This window comes from Cetorhinus maximus, chromosome 8 (genome assembly GCF_964194155.1).
Source record: "Cetorhinus maximus chromosome 8, sCetMax3.hap1.1, whole genome shotgun sequence".
Taxonomy (NCBI): domain Eukaryota; kingdom Metazoa; phylum Chordata; class Chondrichthyes; order Lamniformes; family Cetorhinidae; genus Cetorhinus; species Cetorhinus maximus.
Window position 1 is genome coordinate 11810458 of NC_135886.1, and position 23099 is coordinate 11833556.

General features: G+C 48.4%; 1 protein-coding gene across 1 annotated transcript in view; it reads right to left on the minus strand.

Annotated features, from left to right (window-relative positions):
* Positions 1 to 14040, minus strand: part of ddx20 (DEAD (Asp-Glu-Ala-Asp) box polypeptide 20) — a 32010-nt gene extending 17970 nt beyond the window's left edge. The window contains 6 exon segments of the mRNA XM_078546431.1: positions 8444 to 8558; positions 9809 to 9977; positions 10612 to 10706; positions 13785 to 13818; positions 13820 to 13857; positions 13860 to 14040. Coding sequence (XP_078402557.1) covers positions 8444 to 8558; positions 9809 to 9977; positions 10612 to 10706; positions 13785 to 13818; positions 13820 to 13857; positions 13860 to 13986 — 578 coding nt within the window. The 5' untranslated portion in view covers positions 13987 to 14040.
* Between the last annotated feature and the right edge of the window lie 9059 nt (positions 14041 to 23099).

Sequence of the window (23099 nt, forward strand, 5' to 3'; positions counted from 1 at the left end):
AAGCAGGCTACTTTGCCCTGGACAGTGTCAAGCTCCTTGAGTGTTGTGGAAGCTGCACTCATCCAGGCAAGTGGGGAGTATTCCATCACACTCCTGACTTGTGCTTTGTAGATGGTAGACAGACTTTGGGGAGTCAGGTGGTGAGTTACACGTCGCAGGATTCCTAGCCTCTGACCTGCTATTGTAGCCACAGTATTTATATGGCTAGACCAGTTCAGTTTCTGGTCAATGGTAACTCCGAGGATGTTGATAGTGGGGGATTCCGTGATGGTTATGCCATTGAACATAAAGGGATAATGGTTGGATTCTCTCCTGTTGGAGATGGTCATTGCCTGACACTTGTGTGGCGCTAATATTACTTGCCAGCCCATGCCTGGATATTGTCCATGTTTTGCTGCATTTGGACATGGACTGCTTCAGTGTCTGAGGAGTCGCGAATGGTGCTGAACATTGTGCAATCATCCCCACTTCTGGCCTTATGATGGAAGGTCATTGATGAAGCAACTAAGATGGTTGGGCCGAGGACATTACCCTGAGGAACTCCTGCAGTGATGTCCTGGAGCCGAGATGACTGACCTCCAGCAACCACAACCATCTTCCTTTATGCTAGGTATGACTCCAACCAACGGAGTTTTCCCCCCATTCCCATTGGCTCCAGTTCTGCTAGGGCTCCTTCATGCCACACTTGGTCAAATGCGGCCTTGATGTCAAGGGCAGTCACTCTCACCTCATCTCCATGTTTGAACAAAGGCTAAAACAAAAACAGAAACAGAAATACCTGGAAAAGCTCAGCAGGTCTGGCAGCATCGGCGGAGAAGAGCACAGTTGACGTTTCGAGTCCTCATGACCCTTCAACAGAACCAAGTAAAAATAGGAAACGGGTGAAATATAAGTTGTCCCAACCCCCCACCCCCCCAACCTTAAAACAGCTTATATTTCACCCCTTTCCTATTTTTACTTAGTTCTGTTGAAGGGTCATGAGGACTCGAAACGTCAACTGTGCTCTTCTCCGCCGATGCTGCCAGTCCTGCTGAGTTTTTCCAGGTATTACTGTTTCTGTTTTTGTTTTGGATTTCCAGCATCCGCAGTTTTTTGTTTTTATTTGAACAAAGGCTGTAATGAGATCAGGAGTTGCGTGATCTTGGCAGAAACCCAAACTGGGCATCAAGTGAGCAGGTTATTTCTAAGCAAGTGCTGCTTGATAGCACTGTTGATTACCCCTTCCATCACTTTACTGATGATTGAGTGTAGACTGATGGGGCAGTAATTGGCTGGGTTGGACTTGTCCTGCTTTTAGCACACAGGACATTCCCAAGCAATTTTGCTGGGTAGATGCCAGCTTTGTAGCTGTACTGGAACAACCTGGTTAGGGGGCACCGGAAGGTCTGAAGCACAAGTCTCCGTTACTATTGCCAGAATATTGTCAGGGCCCATAGCCTTTGCAGTATCCAGTGCCTTCAGTCGTTTCTTGATATCACGCGGAGTGAATCAAATTGGCTGAAGACTGGCATCTGTGATGCTGGGGATCTCTGGAGAAGGTCTTGATGGATCATCCACTCGGCATTTCTGGCTGAAGATTGTAGCAATTGCTCCAGCCTTATCTTTTGCACTGATGTGCTGAGCTCCTCCATCATTGAGGATGGGGATATTTGTGGAGCCTCCTCCTCCAGTGAGTTGTTTAATTGTCCACCACCAGATGCGGCAGGACTGCAGAGCTTAGATCTGATCTGTTGGTTGTGGGATCGCTTAGCTTAATCTATCATTTGCTGCTAATGCTGTTTGGCACGCAAGTAGTCTTGTGTTATAGCTTCATCAGATTGACACCTAATTTTTAGATAAGCTAGTGCTGCTCCTGGATTGCCCTCCTGCACTCTTCATTAAACCAGGGTTGATCCCCTGGCTTGAAGGTAATGGCAGAGAGGGGGATATGCCGGGCCACAAGGTTACAGATTGTGTTTGAGTACAATTCTGCTGATGGCCCACAGCGCCTCATGGATGCCCAGTCTTGAGTTGCCAGATCTGTTCGAAATCCATCCCATTTAGCATGGTGGTAGTGCGACACAACACAATGAAGGGTATCCTCAATGTGAAGGCGGGACTTCGTCTCCATAAGGACTGTGCAGTGGGTCACTCCTACCGATACTGTCATGGACAGATGCATCTGCAGCAGGCAGGTTGGTGAGGATGAGCTCAAGAATGCCACAGACCCAGTCTAGCAGCAATGTAATTTAGGACTCAGCCAGTAGTGGTGCTACCGAGCCACTCTTGGTGATGGACATTCTGCACCAAGTGGTGTTGAACATGGAGGAGCACTGATTCATCAGCTGAGCTTGGTAATCAGCAGGTTTCCTTGCCCATGTTTGACCCAGTGCCATGAGACTGCATGGGGTTCAAAGTCTATGTTGAGGACTCCCAGGGCAACTTCCTCCCGACTGTATACCACTGTGCCGCCACCTCTGCTGGGTCTATCCCACCTGTCCTGCCACCCAGGGATGACGATGGTGGTGTAAGGTATGATTCCGTGAGGATGACTATGTCAGGCTGTTGCTTGACTAGTCATGATGCTAGTAAGGGGGGTCTTTGCAGGGTCGACAGGGCTGAGATTGCCACTGTCGCTTCCGGTGCCTAGGTCGATGCCGAGTGGTTCGTCCGGTTTCATTCTTTTTTTGTGACTTTGTAGCAGTTTGATACAACTGAGTGGCTTGCTAGGCCATTTCAGAGAGAAACAACCTTGCTGTGGGTCTGGAGTCAGGTAAGGACGACAGATTTCCTCCCCTAAAGGACATTAGTGAACCAGATGCGTTTTTACAACAATCGGCAATGTTTCATGGTCATCATTAGACTTTTAATTCCAGATTTTTATTGAATTCAAATTCCACCATCTGCCATGGCCGGATTCGAATCTGGGTCCCCAGAGCATTACCCTAGGTCTCTGGATTACTAGTCCAGCGACAATACCACTACGCCATCGCCTCCCCTTAACTTCATTTCACATTCTAGATTCTGCAGTTAGCGTCTGTCCTATATTCCGATAACTGACAGGCATGGGTTTGAGCAGAGTTAGGCCACAAGAGGGCCAGGCTTTGCTGGGTTTTCTTCACCCGAGCTTTTTTTTTGGTGAAGTTTTTCTCCCTCCCTAATATCCCTTCCCTAGTTGATTGCAGGCAAAAGGACTTCTTCCAGAACTCTGCCAGCAGTGGCCTACAGTCAGGCCTGAGTAGTGCATGGGAACCATGGTTCTCCCTAGTTTTCTGTTAGCCATGCATGGAATCATCTGGTCTTCACTCAGCAGCACAGCGAATAACAGGAAATAACCGCCAGGCAATGCCTGGGGAAAGACCCAAGTGCTGCACTACCCAACAGGCAAACCCAGTCTCTCTCACATCCTTACAAATCATCAGTTCTAAATCACGGTGCATGTTCAGACATCTGACAATTAACAAAACACTCAGAGGAACGTTTGAGTGACAGTTCATGCAGAACCTACTTAATCAGGCTTTAAGCCTTCAGGAATCTCAGCATCAGCACTGACCTTATATATTAGAAAACCTAAAGTATATATACACAGGGCGTGTGGCTTCGTATTGTCAAGGATCTGTGCTGCTGAAAGTTAAATAGCTTTGCTCAAACATTCACTTAATATTTGTCTAATCAAGCAGCAACTATGCTGTGCAAACATGTGTCTGCGTATGAGAGGGGCAAGTAAGGTTTCTTTAGCTCCACGATGACACAGCTGATAACAGTAGCAAACTCAGCGAGTCAATTCTGCAGCCAGGCGGCTGGGAGCATTCCGGGGAGCTGTTGATTGACTGGCAGCCCAACTTAGCGATGGGGCCTGTACTGGGGAGCACTCGAGTTTTGACCACTCAGCTCCGGGTAACCCTGCAAAAAGTAAAGTGGTCCCAGCTAAATGAACAGCAAGAAACTTATCCAGCACTCTGCTGGAAAGCAGCACGGTTTTAATTTGTTAACATCCAGTAGTTTTAACACATTCAACTTGACCAGCCCAAGTCTTAATTTTCAGCAAGCCACACACAGGATGCCTGGGTTTAAGTCAGGTATGTTCCTAGTTGGGGAGAGTTAGACTCCATATCAAACAAGCAAAGACTCTACTTGTGCATTTTTCAGTAGTATGTTTTGGACTTAAGCATCCTGATGGTTTGACATACAGTGCCCATAAAATGTATTCACCATTTCATCAGGAAAATACAGCTGTCATATTCTAACAATCTTATAGTGCAGGAGACTATTCGGCTAATCATGCCTGCGTCCCCTCTGAAAGAGCTATCCAATTAGACCCTCTCCTGTTCTTTCCACATGGCCCTGTAAATGTTTTCCATTTCAAGTATATGCCCAATTCCCTTTTGAAAGTTACTAGTCAATTTATTTTCAGGCAGTGCACTCCAAGTCATAGCAACCTATACTGTGACTTCCTACTCAATAACGCACTGTGTGGATACACGCTCATTTGGGAAATGCAACCCATGAAATTTATTGAGGCAAAATGAAAGCCTCACAATACTGTGCAATTATTTAAAAATCAGGGCTGCAGTACCATTAAATGCCTTCTAGTGGAGCTGCAGAGCCTGAAAAGGGGGAAGAGCATAAATTCATCACAATTATAACAGGACTCGGAGATAACTTATGCGGACAGGTTGCATAAACTTGACTTTCAACTCCTTGACAATAGAAGATTGACGAGTGAACTCAAAAGGGATTCCATACAGAGAAACTACTTCCTCTTGTGATAGGATCAAGAACAAGGGAGTATTATTAAATTTGAGCTAGGCCACTCAGGGGTGAAATCAGGAAGCATTCCCCTCACCCCCCCACCCCACTCCCCCACCCCACCAACACCTCCATCCCCTCCCACCCACCACCCCCCCACCTTCTCACACACACACAGACACACACAAAGGGCAAAAGAAATTTGGAATTCACTCCCCAAAAAGCTGTGGTACAACTGGAATCTTCTAGACATACGAACATATTAATTAGCAGGAGGTTAGGAGCAGGAATAGGTCATTCAGCCCTTCGAGCTGCCTCCACCATTTGATAAGTTCATGGCTGATCTGATTGTGGCCTGAGTTCCACTTTGTACCTACCCTCTATACTGACTTTCCTGCCTACCCCCTATACTCACCGTTTCTTGACTAACAAGGGAGTCAATCTACCTGTGCCTTAAAAATATTCAAATTACAGCTCTATGGAGAAGAGAATTCCAAAGACTCACGACACTCAACAGAAAAAAATTCTCAACTCCATCTTAAATGGGAGACCCCTTATTTTTAAACTGTGTCCCCTAGTTCTAGTCTTCCCCAATAAGGGGAAGCATCCTCTTAGCATCCACCCTGTCAAGTCCCCTCAGTATCTTATATGTTTCAATAAGATCACCTCTCATTCTTCTAAACTCCAATGGGTACAGGCCCAACCTGTCCAGCTTTCCTCAGATAACCCCCTCATCCCAGATATCAGTTGAGTGAATCTTCTCCGAACTGCCTCAAATCTCAAATGCAATTATGTCCTTTCTTAAATAAGGAGACCAAAGCTGTACACAGTACTCTAGATGTTGTCTCACCAATACCCTATAGAACTGTAGCAAAGCTTCCCTATTTTTATATTCCATTCTCCTGGCAATAAACAACATTCGATTTGCTTTCCTAATCACTTGCTGTACCTGCAGACTAACTTTTTTGAGATTCATGTACCAGGACACCCAGATCTCTCCGTACCTCAAGAGTTCTCCAATCTCTCTCCATTTAGATATGCTGTTTTTCTAATCTTCCTGCCAAAATGGACAAGTTTACATTTTCTCACATTACACTCCATCTGCCAAATTTTTGCCCACTCGGTCTGTTTGCCGACCCCTTATGTCCTCTTCACAACTGACTTTCCTACCTATCTTTGTGTCATCAGCAAATTTTGCAACTATACAGTTTGTCCCTTCATCCAAATCATCAATATAGATTGTAAATAGTTGAAGCCCCAGCACTGATCCCTGTGTCACTTCACTCATTACATCTTAACAACCCAAAATTAACCCATTTATACCTACTGTTTCCTGTTAGCTAACCGATCGTCTGCCCATGCTACTATGTTACCCCACTACATCATGGGCTCATATTGTGTAGTAACCTTTGCTGCAGAACCTTGTCAAATGCCTTCTGGAAATCTAAGGGCACCACATCCACAGGTTCCCCTTTATCCACATTACTTGTTACTTCCTCAAAGAGCTTTAATAAATTGGTCTCACACTATTTTCCTTTCACAAAACCATGCTGACTCTACCCAATTGTATTGAGATTTTCTAAATTCCCAGCTATAACCTCCTTAATAATAGGTTTCAGCATTTTTCCTATGACAGATGTTAAGCTAACTGCCCTGTAATTTTTTTGCTTTCTGTCTCCCACCTTGAATAGAGGAGTTACATTCACTATGTTTCAATCTGATGGGACCTTCCCAGAATCTAGGGAATTTTGGAAAATTAAACCAATGCATCCACTACCTCAGCAGCCACTTCCTGTTAGACCCTAGGATGAAGCCCATCAGGATCTGGGGACTTGTCAGCTTTTACATCGAATGATTTTCTCAGTACCCTTTTCCTGGTGATGGTAATTGTTTTAAGTTCCTCCATCCCTTTCACCTCTTGATGCACACTTATTTCTGGGATATTATTTGTATCCTCTACAGTGAAGACAAATGCAAAATATCTGTTCAATTCATCCGCCATTTCCTTATTTTCCATTATTAATTCCGCAGACTGACTCACTAGACGACCAATGCTTACTTTACCTACTCTTCTTTTTAAATACCTATAGAAACTCTGTTTTTATATTTCTAGCTAGCTTTCTCTCGTACTTTAATTTTTCCCTTCGCATTATTCTAGTCATTCTTTGCTTTTTTTAAAAAACTGTCTAACCTTCTGACATACCACTAATCTTTGCAGAATTGTACACTTTTTCCTTCAATTTGATACTATCTTTAACTTCCTTAGATAGCCATGACTGATGTATCCTTCCCCTAGAGAGTCACTCACTGGAATATATCTTCGCTGAGTGCTATGAAATATCTCCTGAAATGTCTACCACTGCATCTTTACTGACCTATCCTTTAACCTAATTTTCCAGTTCACTTTAGCCAGCTGTTTTCATACCCTCATAATTGCTCTTATTTAAGTTTAAAACACTAGTCTTAGATCTACTCTTCTCTCCCTCAAGCTGAATGTGAAATTCATTCATTCATGTTATGATCACTGCTACTTAAGAGCAACTTTATTACGAGGTCATTAATTAATCCTGTTTCGTTGCACATTACCAGATCTAGAATAGCCTGCTCTCTGGCTGGCTGTAGAACGTGCTGCTCTAAGAAACAAATCTGAAAACCCTCTTATAAAGTCATCTTCCATGCTACTCTTGCCAATCTGATCGCCCGATCTATATGTAGAATAAAACCCTCCATGATAATTGCTGTACCTTTGTCGCAAGCCCTTATTATTTCTTCCTGTATACCCAGTCCTAGTGTGGTTACTTTTAGGGGGGCCTATAAACTATTCCCACAAGTGAATTCCTACCTTTCCTATTTCTGATCTCTGCCCAAAACTGAATCTAACTCTTAATCTTTAAAACTAAGGTCATCTCTCTAATGTACTGTCATCCTTAATTAACAGAGCTACCACACCACCTTTTCCTAGCTTCCTAGCCTTCCAAAATGTCATGTATCCTTGAATATTCAGGTCCCAGTCATTGTTGCCTTGCAGCTATGTCTCTGTAATGGCTATCAGGATCATGCACACTTATTTCTATTTGCACTCTAAACTCATCACAGAGGTTGATGGAATAAAAACAGAAGATGCTGGAAAAACTCAGCAGGTCTGACAGCATCTGTGGAGAGAGAAACAGAGTTAATGTTGATTCCATATGACTCTTCTTCGGAGTGAGAGGGGAAGTTTCAGGGTGATGACCTTCCATCAGATCTGAAATGTTAACTCTTATATTCTTGGTTCTTTCCCCACAGATGTTGCCTGACCTGCTGAGTGCCTCCAGCATTTTGTTTTTATTTAGGCCTCCAATTAAGCCATTTTCTTTCTTGTATAAAAGGGAGAGAACTTTGCTTAGAGTTACTTTCTCCCCTTCCCACGGTGGTCACAAATGGGTTTGGAAATTCCCTTTAATTCTTTCGCAGTTGATAAACATACAAGTTCAGAAAACGAAAAAGTCAGGACTTGAAAAAGGGGCAAATATCCTGTATCATTTCAGTGATGTATCTTAGTGGCAAAATGCTTGCTTTGGGTGCAGTAGCGAAAGTCTGGGTGACAACGTGGTAATTCACTTTATAAAGGCTAGATTCCTGCATTTTAAAAATCATCATGATTTTGACCATTGACAGCAAAAACCTGCTTCAATAGGAATATTTCAAACATCAGGATCTGGAAATGCTCACTCACTTGATCTGCTCCTGGAAGCTGCCCTCCTCCAGCAACTTATCTGCTTCGTCCAGTACAAACAGTCGTATACTGGCTGTTGGGAGAAAGCCGATCTCGATCAGCTGCTTAATGCGACCTGGATAGAGGGAAGCAATTCACTTCAGTCAAAGTAGTCGCTCTTAATTGCAACGTGCACAATGAGGCAACACATTTTTACAAAAAAATTCCATGTACAGCAGATGAATCACTTTAAGCACGATTGATAAGACTTTTGCTAGCCAAGAGTATTAAGGGACAAGGAGTTGGGCCACAGATCAGCCACGATCTGACTGAATGGCACAACAGGTTTGTGGGGCTAAATGGTCTATTCCTGATTCTATTCCCAGAAGCGTTATTACATGCAAATTTGTGCAGGTTGAGCACCTACAAATAACTCACAGCTACTGTAGTATCATTGGTCAGAAGGCTTAGAGTTAAGTTCCATTCTAGAGACTTGAGGACAACTCAGGCTGACATTCCAATGCAGTACCGAGGGAGCGCTGCACTTTGGAGGTGCCGTCTTTCATATGAGAAGTTAAACCAAAGCTCCGTTTTCTCTCTCAGGTGAATTTAAGGCATCCCATTGCACTATTTCAAACAGCAACAGGGGAATTTTCTGCTGTCCTGGTCAATATTTACCCTCAATCAAGTTGTCCCCTGTATAACCTTGCTCTGCTTAAAATTAGTTATATAGCGTTTCCTACTTTACAATAGTGACTACACTTCAAAAATGCTTCATTGCTTTAGCACATCCCAATGTCATGAAAAGTGCTGCATTTGTTCGTATTATCTCAGCACCAAGAACAGTCTCAGTATCCATACCAGCCAGTGTACTGCCCCATTTAACATCATGAGTTTTGTTTTTCAAAAATTATTTCTAACTTGTTTTTTGCCTCAAATATTGTTTACTTCAAAAATTCTTAACCTCCCAGAAACAAACTCAAGAGAATCACAAGATGCTATCTCTTATGAAATTTAATTTTCCAATCTCTGTTTTCCAGTCACGCTTCGGCCTCACGCCTCCCAATCTCTAATCTCCTCCACGATATCTGCGCTTCCCTAATTCTAGCCTCTTCAGCATCCCCGATTTTCAATCGCTCTACCACCGGCAGCCATGCTTTCAGCTGCCAAGGCTCTAAGCTCTGCAATTCCTTTAATTCAACCTCTCCACTTCTTTCTTCCTTTAAGAAATTCCTTAAAAAACTCACTTCTTTGACCATGCTTTTGGTCACCTGTGTGACTCAGTGTCAATATCATTTGCTAGTGTTCTGTGAAGTGCCTTGGGAAGCTTTACTATGACGACACTGTATAAAGATAAGCTGCTTTTCTGTTCTAGGATCCACTCACCTGGAGACCCAACCGCAACATGGCATTTTCTCAGCCGCATTTTGTCCAGGTTCAGTGGGGTTCCTCCAATGAAGACGTGACATTCCAGGGCCTCCATTTTAATGCCAATTGCCGTGATGACAGAATGGATCTGTACAGCAATTTCCCTGGTGGGTGCCAGAATGAGAACCTGCAAGCAACAGAGTTCAGCTGAGACATTAAACCGAGGCTGTCTGTGCCCTCTCAGATGGACATATAGAAAACTCAAGGCACTATTCGGAAAATCAGGTGCAATCCTCCCTGCCATCATGGCCAATATTTATCCCTCAAACAATTGGCGCCAGGACAGATTATCTGGTCATTGTCACATTGCTGTTTGTGGGATCATGCGGTGCAGGTTGGTGACCAGGTTTCCTGTATTTCAGCAGTAGCTACAATTCAAAAGTACCTAATTGGCTGTAAAGCACTTTGGGACATCCTGCAGTCATGAAAGGCGCTATATAAATGAAGGTTCTTACCTAACCTTTCGCCTAAATACTGGTGACGTGACCAAACACTGCACTGGATGGTCTACATCCAACTATGCCCCACTTTATTCAAGGTTTTAAAACTAAGGGAGAGGAGAAGAAATAATATACTGCCCAATTTTCAACACTGTCTGTAAGCCCAAGCAGAAACTCCCCACTAAGGCACAAATCGCTTGGACTGCACCAGACTCAATGTTTCTCTATGATTGCACAGGTGGGTTTTCAGTGACGGGAACAAGCAAGATGAAGTTAACAATAGTTCAGAATAATCTCTGCAAATTTCACACGAATGCTAACCTGTGTTGCTGGATTCTCTAGGATGAGGGAGTCCAGTGCAATTGTGGCAAATACACATGTTTTCCCCGTTCCAGATTTAGCTTGTACAATCAGATCTGAAAAAGAGAGACACTACTCTGTAAATAAAAACCACTCATGCTGAATTCGCCCAATTTTAGAGCTTAAGATGTGACCCATTGCAACACTGGTTCTAATCAGTGCTGTCATGAAGGATGTTCAGAATACTGGTACCTATCAAGTATTGTAATCAAACTAATTAGCTGCATGTAGTACAATATCCTTGATTATTTTAAATTGCTCTCACCACTGCCACCAGCAATGACAGCCCAGCAATCACCAGCACTTCACTCTTAATTGCCCCATTCAAAACAATGCAGATTTGAAAAGACAAAATTAATTATTTTGCTGCGTATCTTTCAGAGAGCTGCTGGAAATTACATAATCGCATTTTACTCAAGTCCAGTAGTGACCATGAGGAAGCAGCTAAACAGTGAAAATCAAGCAACACTACCTCGCTGCTTTGTGTTGAGAAACTGAGCAAAGTTTCTTATGCAAGTTCAAGAGAACACCACCAAATTCCCCTACAAGTCACACTATCCTTATCTGAACGTCAGCGATGAAGGAACTCCCTATCCTATCAGCACTGATCAGGCTTCGCCATACAGACTGCAGTTCAAAAAGGGTAACCACCACCTTCACAAGATGGGCAAAATCCCCTAACCCCTTTCTCTCTCTCTCCCCCTTCCCTCCCAGTCCTCCTTACTTCTTCCCTCTTTCCTCATCCTCCCTCCCATTCCCCAATCACTCACAACTTCCCCAAACCCTCAATCCCTTCATATCGCCCACTCTTCCACCCCCATATCCCCATCCTATATACTCCTGCCCTCACCCAATATCCCTTTTCCCACCATATTTCCCCCTCCAAACGCCAAATTACCCCACCCATCAAATATTCTTCGGCTAGCCCCTCATCCCATCTCCTCCCCTCCACCTCATTCCCTTCACCATCACATCACCCCCTTCCCACCGCTACAACTGCCACTCGCTCATCCCATCGTCTCCACCCTCTGTCATCCTACCCCCCATTCGACCCCTGCCATTCCATCCCCCACCATCCCAACTTTTCCTCTCATCCCATTTCCTCAAACCCACCCCATCCCTCACCCCAAACACTCCTCAACCCAAACACCCACCCTCCCCTCACCTTAGCACACCCTCCTCCCCACCCTCACCATCCCCTCCTCCTCACGCCGTCCCCTCAGCGCTCCCACCGCCTCCTCCTCGCTCCCTTCCCGACACCCCCTACTCCCCACCCCACCACGCCTGCTGCCCCCTCCCCACCTCACCCCCTCCACCTCATCACCTCCCCACCCCCATCTCCTCGCCGCCCCTCCCCACCCCACTTCCTCCCCACCTCGCCTCACCCCCTCACAGCCCCCTCCCCACTCCGCCTCATCCCCTCCACCTCCCCTCCTCACCTCATCCCCTCACCGCCCCTCCCCGCCTCACCCCCTGCACCTCATCACCTCCCCACCCCCCATCCCCTCGCCGCCCCCTCCCCACCCCACTTCCTCCCCACCTCGCCTCACCCCCTCACAGCCCCCCTCCCCACTCCGCCTCATCCCCTCCACCTCCCCTCCTCACCCCCTCCCCTCCTCACCCCCTCCCCACCTCACCCCCTCCCCACCTCACCCCCTCCCCACTCACCCCCTCCCCACCTCACCCCTCACCCCTCCACCTCACCCCCTCACCCCCTCCACCTCACCCCCTCACCCCCTCCACCTCATCACCTCACCCCCTCCACCTCATCACCTCACCCCCTCCACCTCATCACCTCACCCCCTCCACCTCATCACCTCACCCCCTCCACCTCATCACCTCACCCCTCCAGCCTCATCACCTCAACCCCCTCCACCTCATCACCTCAACCCCTCCACCTCATCACCTCAACCCCTCCACCTCATCACCTCAACCCCTCCACCTCATCACCTCAACCCCTCCACCTCATCACCTCAACCCCTCCACCTCATCACCTCAACCCCTCCACTTCATCACCTCAACCCCTCCACCTCATCACCTCAACCCCTCCACCTCATCACCTCAACCCCTCCACCTCATCACCTCAACCCCTCCGCCTCATCACCTCAAACCCCTCCGCCTCATCACCTCAACCCCTCCGCCTCATCACCTCAACCCCTCCGCCTCATCACCTCAACCCCTCCGCCTCATCACCTCAACCCCTCCGCCTCATCACCTCAACCCCTCCGCCTCATCACCTCAACCCCTCCGCCTCATCACCTCAACCCCTCCGCCTCATCACCTCAACCCCTCCGCCTCATCACCTCAACCCCTCCGCCTCATCACCTCAACCCCTCCGCCTCATCACCTCAACCCCTCCGCCTCATCACCTCAACCCCTCCGCCTCCCCACCTCAACCCCTCCGCCTCCCCACCTCAACCCCTCCGCCTCCCCACCTCAACCCCTCCGCCTCCCCACCTCAACCCCTTCGCCTCCCCACCTCAACCCCTCCACCTCAACCCCTCCACCTCCCCACCTCAACCCCTCCACCTCCCCACCCTCATCACCTCCCCACCTCACCCCCTCCACCTCATCACCTCCCCACCTCACCCCCTCCACCTCATCACCTCCCCACCTCACCCCCTCCACCTCATCACCTCCCCCACCCCTCCATCTCCCCACCTCACCCCCTCCACCTCCCCCACCTCACCCCCTCCACCTCCCCACCTCACCCCCTCCACCTCCCCACCTCACCCCCTCCACCTCCCCACCTCACCCCTCCACCTCCCCACCTCACCCCCTCCACCTCACCCCCTCAACCCCTCCACCTCCCCACCTCAACCCCTCCACCTCCCCACCTCAACCCCTCCACCTCATCACCTCCCCACCTCATCACCTCCCCCCTCAATCCCTCCCCACCTCCCTCACCCCCTCCCAGCCCCCTCCCCACTCCGCCTCATCCCCTCGCCGCCCCCTCCACCTCGTCATTTCCCCACCCCCGCTGCCTCGCCCCCGTCCACTCAGCAACCGCTCCAGCCTCCTCCTCCTCGTCCCGTCCCCACCCCCGTCTCCTCTTCCCCACCCCTCTCATCGCGTCACCCCCAGGACCCTCTCATTCTGCCTCCTCACTCCAATCCCCCCTCCCCCGCTCTCACCGAGCCCGCACCGCCCCAGCGGGATGGCCTTCAGTTTGGATGGGGGAGGGACGCTCGAATCCGGCCTCCCTCACCCTTCCAGCACCGGCTGCGTCAGAAGCAAAGCACCGAAGTCCAGCTGCTCGGCCCCGGCCAGCAGCACATCCCCGGTGCGGCGCCGCTGGTCGATGCTATGAGCAGTTCGGCGGCCGCACAGCGACATCTTGGCCACTGCCTCAGGCCGACCTCAGGAAATATCGCGAGAGCTCACAGCCCGGCCTCCCTTCCAGAGCCACGCCCCCTGGACCAAGGGCCCCGCCCACTGGGGGGCCTCAACCACGCCCACTGGCTGAGCTCCACCCTCTGGGCCACAACAATGCCCACTGGACGAAAGACCCGCCCACTGAGCCAAAGACCCGCCCACTGAACCAAAGACCCGCCCTCTGGACCAAAGACTCGCCCACTGAGACACAACCACGCCCACTGGACCAAAGACCCGCCCACTGGACCAAAGACCCGCCCATTGGAACGAAACCACGCCCTCTGTCTGAGCTCTGCCCACTGGTCCTCAACCGCGCCCACTGGACCAAATAAAAACGCGCCCACCACCGCAGCCCCGCCGACTTGCTCAGAGACCCGCCCCCTGATCCTTTGGCCCGCCCACTGGCTCGGAGCCACGCCCCTAGGGCACAGCCCCGCCCACTGGCTCCGATCTCCGCCCCTGTCCGCATCCCCGCCCACATCCCCATGAAAGAATGAAAGAAAGTTCCGCCCCCTGGGTACAGCCCCGCCCCATGCCTCAGAGCCCCACCCACTGGCCCAAAGCCCCGCCCCATGCCTCAGAACCCCACCCACTGGCCCAAAGCCCCGCCCCATGCCTCAGAGCCCCACCCACTGGCCCAAAGCCCCGCCCCATGCCTCAGAGCCCCACCCACTGATCTACTGCCCCACATGTTTTTTTTAACTCAGAATGTGGGCTTCGCTGGCCGGGCCAGCATTCATTGCCCATCCCTAGTTGCCCTTGAGAAGGTGGTGGTGAGCTGCTGCCTTGAGCCGCTGCAGTCCCTGTGGTGTAGGTACACCCACTGTGCTGTTAGGGAGGGAGTTCCAGGATTTTGACCCAGTGACAGTGCAGGAACGGCGATATATTTCCAAGTCAGGATGGTGAGTGACTTGGAGGGGAAGCTCTGGGTGGTGGTGTCCCATCGATCTGCTGCCCTTGTGCTTCTAGATGGCGGCAGTTGTAGGTTTGGAAGGTGCTGTCCAAGGAGCCTTGGTGAGTTCCTGCAGTTCCTGGTGAATACCTGCTGGGCATCAGTCTGACCCAATGTGTCAGAGCCCCACCCTCTCACTCAAAGCCCCACCCTCTCGCTCAAAGCCCCACCCTCTCGCTCAAAGCCCCACCCTCTCACTCAAAGCCCCACCCTCTCACTCAAAGCCCCACCCTCTCGCTCAAAGCCCCACCCTCTCGCTCAAACGCCCCGCCCTTGGTCAGAGCCCTTCCCTCTCACTCAGAGCCCCACCCTTGGTCAGAGCCCCGCCCTCTTGCTCAAAGCCCCACCCTTGGTCAGAGCCCCGCCCTCTCACAGAGCCCCACCCTTGGTCAGAGCCCTGCCCTCTCACAGAGCCCCACCCTTGGTCAGAGCCCCGCCCTCACACAGAGACCCACCCTCTCAATCAGAGCCCCACCCTCTCACTCAGAGCCCCACCCTCTCACTCAGAGCCCCACCCTCTCACTCAGAGCCCCACTCTCTCACTCAGAGCCCCACCCTTGGTCAGAGCCCCGCCCTCTCACAGAGCCCCACCCTCTCACTCAAAGCCCCACCCTTGGTCAGAGCCCCACCCTCTTACTCAGAGCCCCGCCCTCTCACTCAGAGCCCCGCCCTCTCACTCAGAGCCCCACCCTCTCACTCAGAGCCCCGCCCTCTCACAGAGCCCCACCCTCTCACAGAGCCCCACCCTCTCACTCAGAGCCCCGCCCTCTCACTGAGAGCCCCGCCCTTGGTCAGAGACCCGCCCTCTCACTCAGAGCCCCGTACTTGGTCAGAGCCCCACCCTCTCACTCAGAGCCCCGCCCTCTCACTCAGAGCCCCGTCCTCTCAGTCAGAGCCCCGCCCTTGGTCAGAGCCCCACCCTCTCGCTCAGAGCCCCGCCATCTCACTCAAAGCCCTGCCCTTGGTCAGAGCCCCGCCCTCTCACAAAGCCCTGCCCTCTCACTCAGAGCCCCGTCCTCTCACTCACAGCCCTGCCCTTGGTCAGAGCCCTGCCCTCTCACTCAGAGCCCCGCCCTCTCACTCAGAGCCCCACCCTCTCACTCAGAGCCCCACCCTCTCACTCAGAGCCCCGCCCTCTCACTCAGAGCCCCGCCCTCTCACTCAGAGCCCCACCCTCTCACTCAGAGCCCCGCCCTCTCACTCAGAGCCCCACCCTCTCACTCGGAGCCCCACCCTCTCACCCAAGCCCTGCCCTCTCACTCAGAGCCCCACCCTCTCACTCAGAGCCCCGCCCTCTCACTCAGAGCCCCACCCTCTCACTCAGAGCCCCACCCTCTCACTCAGAGCCCCGCCCTCTCACTCAAAGCCCCACCTTTGATCAGAGCCCCGCCCTCTCACTCAGAGCCCCACCCTCTCACTCAGAGCCCCACCTTCTCACTCAGAGCCCCGCCCTCTCACTCAGAGCCCCACCCTTGATCAGAGCCCCGCCCTCTCACTCAGAGCCCCACCCTTGATCAGAGCCCCGCCCTCTCACTCAAAGCCCTGCCCATGGTCAGAGCCCCGCCCTCTCGCTCAAAGCCCTGCCCATGGTCAGAGCCCCGCCTTCTTGCTCAGAGCCCCGCCTTCTCACTCAGAGCCCCACCCTCAGAGCCCCGCCCTCTCACTCAGAGCCCCACCCTCTTGCTCAAAGCTCCACCCTTGGTCAGAGCTCCACCCTCTCGCTCAAAGCCCTGCCCTTGATCAGAGCCCCACCCTCTCACTCAGAGCCCCACCCTCTCACTCAGAGCCCCACCCTTGGTCAGAGCTCCACCCTCTCGCTCAAAGCCCTTCCCTTGATCAGAGCCCCACCCTCTCACAGAGCCCCACCCTCTCGCTCAGAGCCCCACCCTTGGTCAGAGCTCCACCCTCTCACTCAGAGCCCTGCCCTTGGTCAGAGCTCCACCCTCTCGCTCAAAGCCCTGCCCAGTATGTTAAAGCCCCACCCACTGGCACATAGGGTCACTCCTGGGTTATTAATGCCCTGGGAAGAGAACACACTTACATACTTCATGAAACGCATTCCCCCAAATAACCTCAATAATTATTGTATTTGAATAAGCTCAAGTCATCCTGATCTGTGCACACACTTAACAACAACAACTTGTATTTAGATAGCTCTTTTAATGTAATGAAACATCCTAAGGCACTTCACATTAGAGTCTTCCAATGAAACGTTAGCTCTGTTTCTTTCTCCACAGATATTGCCAGACCTGCTGAGCATTTTCAGCATTTTCCTTTTCTATTTCAGTTTAGCATCTGCAATATTTTGCTTTTGATTGGGACAGCAGAGTTCCTTCCCAAAAGAACAATAGCGAACTCGATGGGTTTTTAATTTCAGTCTGACAGCTTCATACTAGCGTTTTATTTCCAGATCTTCAAAACTGAATTCCAACTCTCTGATTCGAACGCTATGCTCAGCAGTATTAGTCCATCCAGTAACATCACACAGCCATGATGGGCCAAGTGACCTCCTGCTGTGCTGTATCTTTCTATGATTCTATATAGGAAATTAGGAACCATTAATTAACCCTCCAGGGAGGAAGGAATAGTGCCAGCATGAATAGGAAGCGGGCAGGAGCGCCAGCATCAGCTCTTGGGGGTGGGGGAGAGACGAATGCCACCTGAAATGTATACCATCATCTCATTGCTGTTTGTGGGAGCTTGCTGTGCACAAATTGGTTGCTGCATTTCCTGCATTGCAACTGTGACCACCTTTCAGAAGTATTTTCATAGGCTGTAAAATGCTTTAGGGCATCCTGAGTTTTTGAAAGGCACTATCTAAATGTAAGTTCTCTTTATCTGAATAAGATGTTCTTCTTCTGAAATATGAATATTAACTTCTTCTTGATGATATAAAGAACCAGAGGGTTCAAACACAGAATCACACAGAATCTTAAAAGTGGTACTCAGCATTTCTGTTTACAAATGACTAGAATTCCAGGGCAGTTCATCCTGTCCAACACTTTCATGTGCTTCAACTTAACATCAATTACAGTGTAGGTTGGATGTCAATGAGAGGTGGTGAGTGCAATAATGGGGAGCCTTTGTGATGCCACAATATTCATTAGGCCATGAATGGTGTGATTTATTGTACAATTTTCCGGTTCACATAACTTCATCTTTGAACAAAGAATTCATCAATAAACTGGAAACTTGACTGTTATTATGCAAACAGTGCAATCAATAATCATCTTATCTGACAAGCAATTCATTACTAAACAGCTTTTGTATGGCACAATATGATTTGCTCCAATTTATTAATGGTAGAATACAGGCATTTTAATCATTTAAATTCAATGTCAGGAATTTATTTTGTAAATGGCATACTGTGTCTGTATGAGGGATCATCTATGCTATCAAATAGAATCATTTCAGTCTCACATGTTCGCTTTTCTCAAATGATCTTCAGACTAAGGCCTGTAAACTTCTCACTCTGAAATGGTTACAAACTCCAGTCCCCGCATCGAAAGCAGAGGTATGGGGGTTCTGCATTATTGGAGGTCCTGCCTTTCGTTTAAGGTATTAAACTGCTACCCTCTCAGGTAGATGGCAAAGACCAGAAGAGCAGGGGCATTGTCCCCAATGTCCTGGGCCATATTTATTCCTCAATTGCTTTTTGTGGGTGGTTGATGTGCACAAATTGGTTTCCTTGCTTCCAACAGGGAGGTGGATGGTGTAGTGATATTGTCACTGGCCCAGTGGTCCAGATACCCAAGGTAATGCTCTGGGAACCAGGGTTTGAATCCCACCATGGCCGATGGTGAAATTTGAATCGCCTAATGATAACCATGAAACCATTGTTGATTGCTGTAAAAGCCTATCTGCTGACCTTACCTGGTCTGGCTTATATGTGACCTACAGCAATGTGATTGACTCTTAAATGGCCTAGCAAGCTACTCAGTTCTCAAGGGCGGTTAGGGATAGGCATTAAATGTTGACATATCCCATGAACGAATAAAAGAACACATTGGGACATTGTGAGGTTGAGAGAGGCACTCCATGTCCTTCTTGCTTTGTACTTCCACATACTGTGGAAGGTCATTGTCTGGAAAATTTTGGGACAAAAGAGCAAGGGAATAATTGAATAAGTCTTTCAAAGAGCCGGCATGGGCACAATGGACCAAATAGCCTCTTTCTGTGCTGTACAATTGTATGATTCTATTCTATGATGTTTAAATCTAATAAACAAAAGTGTTCATAAAGGAAACTAAAAAAAAATGAATGCCAGCCCATTCATGGGTTGTTTGCTGTAGTTTAATGTTTAAGTTAATCTTTAAAGGTCAGAGGCTGGGAATTCTGCGGTGAGTATCTCACCTCCTGACACCCCATCTACAAGGCACAAGTCAAGAGTGTGATGGAATACTCCCCATTCGCCTGGATGAGTGCAGCTCCAACAACATTCAAGAAGCTTGACACCGTCCAGGACAAAGCAGCCCGCTTGATTGGCACCCCATCCACCACCTTAAACATGCACTCCTTCCACCACCGATGCACAGTAACTGTGCTGCAGCAACTCAGCAAGACTCCATCAATAGCACCTTCCAAACCCACGATCACTACCATCTAGAAGGACAAGGGCAGCAGATGCTTGGGAACACCACCACCTGGAAGTTCTCCTCCAAGCAACACATCATCCTGACTTGGAAATAAATCAACTGTTGGTTTCCTGAGTCAAAATCCTGGAGCTTCCTCCCTAACAGCACTGTGGGTGTACCTATACCACATGGACTGCAGAGGTTCAAGAAGGCAGCTCATCACTACTTTCTCAAGGGCAATGAGGGATGGGCAATAAATGCTGGCCCAGCCAGCGAAGCCCACAGCCTGTGAAAGAGTTTTTTTTTTAATTCCTGGAGGCTCCAGGGACAATGCCGGACTGTCGGAAATCTTAGTCTGCACATTCTCCACAAAGGATTGTTGGGCAGTATCTCGGCCCAGCCACTTCAGTTCCAACTTCAGTAAGCTAAAAGCAATGAAGAGTGAAAGCACCTCATAATAAATGTCAAAAAAAAACAATGTAAAGGATAGCAAAGCCATACATTGTCTCACTGGAATTCTTAAGTTGCTTCCAACTCATGCATAAACTGCTGCAGGCTTGCTGGATGGGGCTTTTGAAAAGTATGAAGACTGCAAGGTAAACAGAAATGTAGGTTAATGCAGCCCCTTCCTTCAGGTCAGATTTCTCTAACATATTGCACTCGTAAAAAATTTAACCCTCAGAGAACTAGAAAGATCGGAACAAAAGACCTGCATTTCCATGGCGCCTTTCGTGAACTCAGGATGTTCCAAAGGGTTTCTAAGCCAATTAAGTACGTTTGAAATGCAGTCACTGTTGTAATGTAGGTAATGCAGCAGTCAATGCACACAGCCAGCTCCCACAAGCAGCATTGTAATAATGACTAGACAATCAGTGTTTTTTTTTAGTGATGTTAATTGAGGGATAAATGTTGGCCAGGACACTAGAGAGAACTTCTCCGACTTTTCTTCAAAATATTGCCAGGGAATCTTTAGATTCACCTGAGAGGGCAGTTGGTGCCTTGAAAGATCAAGAGCACATTATCAACCCTTGCCTTGGTCCAAAGTTGGAGCAGATCTTGCATTGGAAAGAGGATGAATACATAATTGTTATATTGTGAATTATTGATGGAATGAAAACAATGCTATGAGCTGTTAAATGTTCAACAGACAGCTTCTGTGATAAAGTGCCAAACTGGAGCAAACTGAGTCACATAGATCCACACCGGAAAGGCTACTCTTATTGTTCAGGCTTTCAAATAGTTGATCTCAATGTGTGGAAACAGGAGAGTTACAATTGGCACCAGTGCTGTGGGGCTCAAGATATGGGCATCACTGGCAAGGTTAACATTTATTGCCCATCCCTGATTTCCCTGGCTGAGTGGCTTGCTAGGCCATTTCAGAGGGCAGTAAAGAGTCAAGCACATGGAGGTGAACCGGAGTCACATGTAGGCCGGGCTGGGTAAGGATGGCAGATTTCCTTCCCTAAAGGAGAATTAATAATTTTTGCGCTCTGATTTTTATAACAATCCAACAGATTCAGTGTTCACTTTTACACCCAGATTTATTCATAAGTCTTTCTTAACTCAAAATTCTCAAACTGCCAAAGTGGGTTTCAACTCAGGTTCGAACTGGATTCTGATGAGAGGTCGTCAACAAATTGAAATGTTAACTCTGTCCCTTTCTGCACAGATGTTTCCAGGCGTGCTGAATACCTCCAGCATTTTTTGTTTTATTTCTAACTAGATTATTAGTCCGGGCCCATGGACTAACTAGTCCAGTAACTTTATCACCATACAACAGGGCTCTGTAAATGCTCACTAACCAGGTGTGTGCACGAGGAATGGTTACAGTCAGAGGCCCGTCAATAGTGGCGCATCTAAACCTCACTGTGGATCGGAAGAGAAGGGGAATTTAGGAACTGAGACGTGTGTAGATGATGTAAGTATGTTAGAGTTGTTGGAGATGTAGAAAGATACATATCCCTGCAAAGCATTAATTGACCAGGAGATGGCATCTACAAAGGTCTTTTGAAATACACGAAACAGGACCCCATTGAATAACAGTTATAGATTTTAACAGGTTGAGTTGGTTATGTTTGGGACGTGATCGTGGTCATTGTCTGTTTGAATGAATTTCACTGAACCTTAATCTGAAAAAAAGAACCTTGTTCCATAAGGGAACATGAAGGTAAGCCAGTCACTAATTAATCCAATAGGGAATTCTGGAGAAACTTCCTTTACCCGGAGAGTGGTGAGAATGTGGAAATCACCACAAGGAATAGTTCAAGTGAAAAGCGTAGATGCATTTAAGGGGAGGTTAGATCAAAACAATAGAAGGTTATGTTGATCGGGCTAAATAAAATAGAGAAGAGGCTTGTGTGGAGCATAAACACCAACATAGATCTGTTGGGCTGAATGGCCTGTTTCTGTGCTGTAAATAATTTGTATTGTTTTTAATAACAATCCTCTAACCAACACATGTTCCTCGCACATTTCATGCAATTGGTGGAGGGGGGGAGTTGGGGTTAAATGTCTCCTCCACGGTCCCTCTCATAATCAGACGGGATCACAAGAAACAAAAGATCAGAATAGGTGATGTGGGCCTTTTGATTCCGCACTCCTCCCCCCCCCATCCCACTCCAGTTGGGATATCCGCTGCACCCTTCCACCATAACCATTGCTGGCTAATCCTGACCAGCCAGCCACGCATTGCCAGCTCTCCAGGATTTTCCAGAAGTCTCCAGAGAATAAAGGTTAATCTTCAGGATACTAATATGAGCTACACCCAGGAGAAAAATCACTGGGGCATTAAAAATATAAATAAACTTTCTTCACACATTTTTGTTTCTTTTGTTTGGGGTGGGGGGGGGGGGTGAATTTCCTCACCTGGGAGAAGTGAAAAAAAACAAGTTCAAGAACGCAAACCTAATTTGTGGAAAAAATACGGAAAATTCCTCTCCAATAAGAACATAACATAAGAGCGTAAAGATTAGGTCTTAAAACCCCTCAAGTCTGCTTCAGCATTCAATAAGGTCATGGCTAATCTACCTCAACTCACTTTCCAGCCCTCTCCCCATCCTTCAAATTGATCAAAACTAGACTACTTTGACAATGACCTGAGCGCACAATCTAGGTTGACACTCTTAGTTAGGTACTGAGGTACAGTCCTGCTTCACTGAGGAAGGTGCCAGATTTCTGATCAGAGATTAAACTAATGCCCCATCTCTCTGTCAGGTGATGTACAGATCCCACAACACTATTTGAAGTAGAGCAGCAACTTTTCCCTGGTGTCCTGGCCAATATTTATCCTTCAACCAACATCACCAAAACTAAGAGTATCTGGTCATTATCTCATTGCCGTTTAAGGGATCTTGCTATGCACAAAAAACTGCCTTGTTCCCCTACATTACTACCGTGACTGCATTCCAAAAGCACTTCATTAGTTGTCAAACATTTTACAACTGCCTGAGGTAGTTAAAAATGCTCTATAAATACAAATCTTTCTTTCTTTAAAAATTCTTGTGCACCAAGATCAACTGGGACTCCTTGCAGTCCCGACACAAATGTCC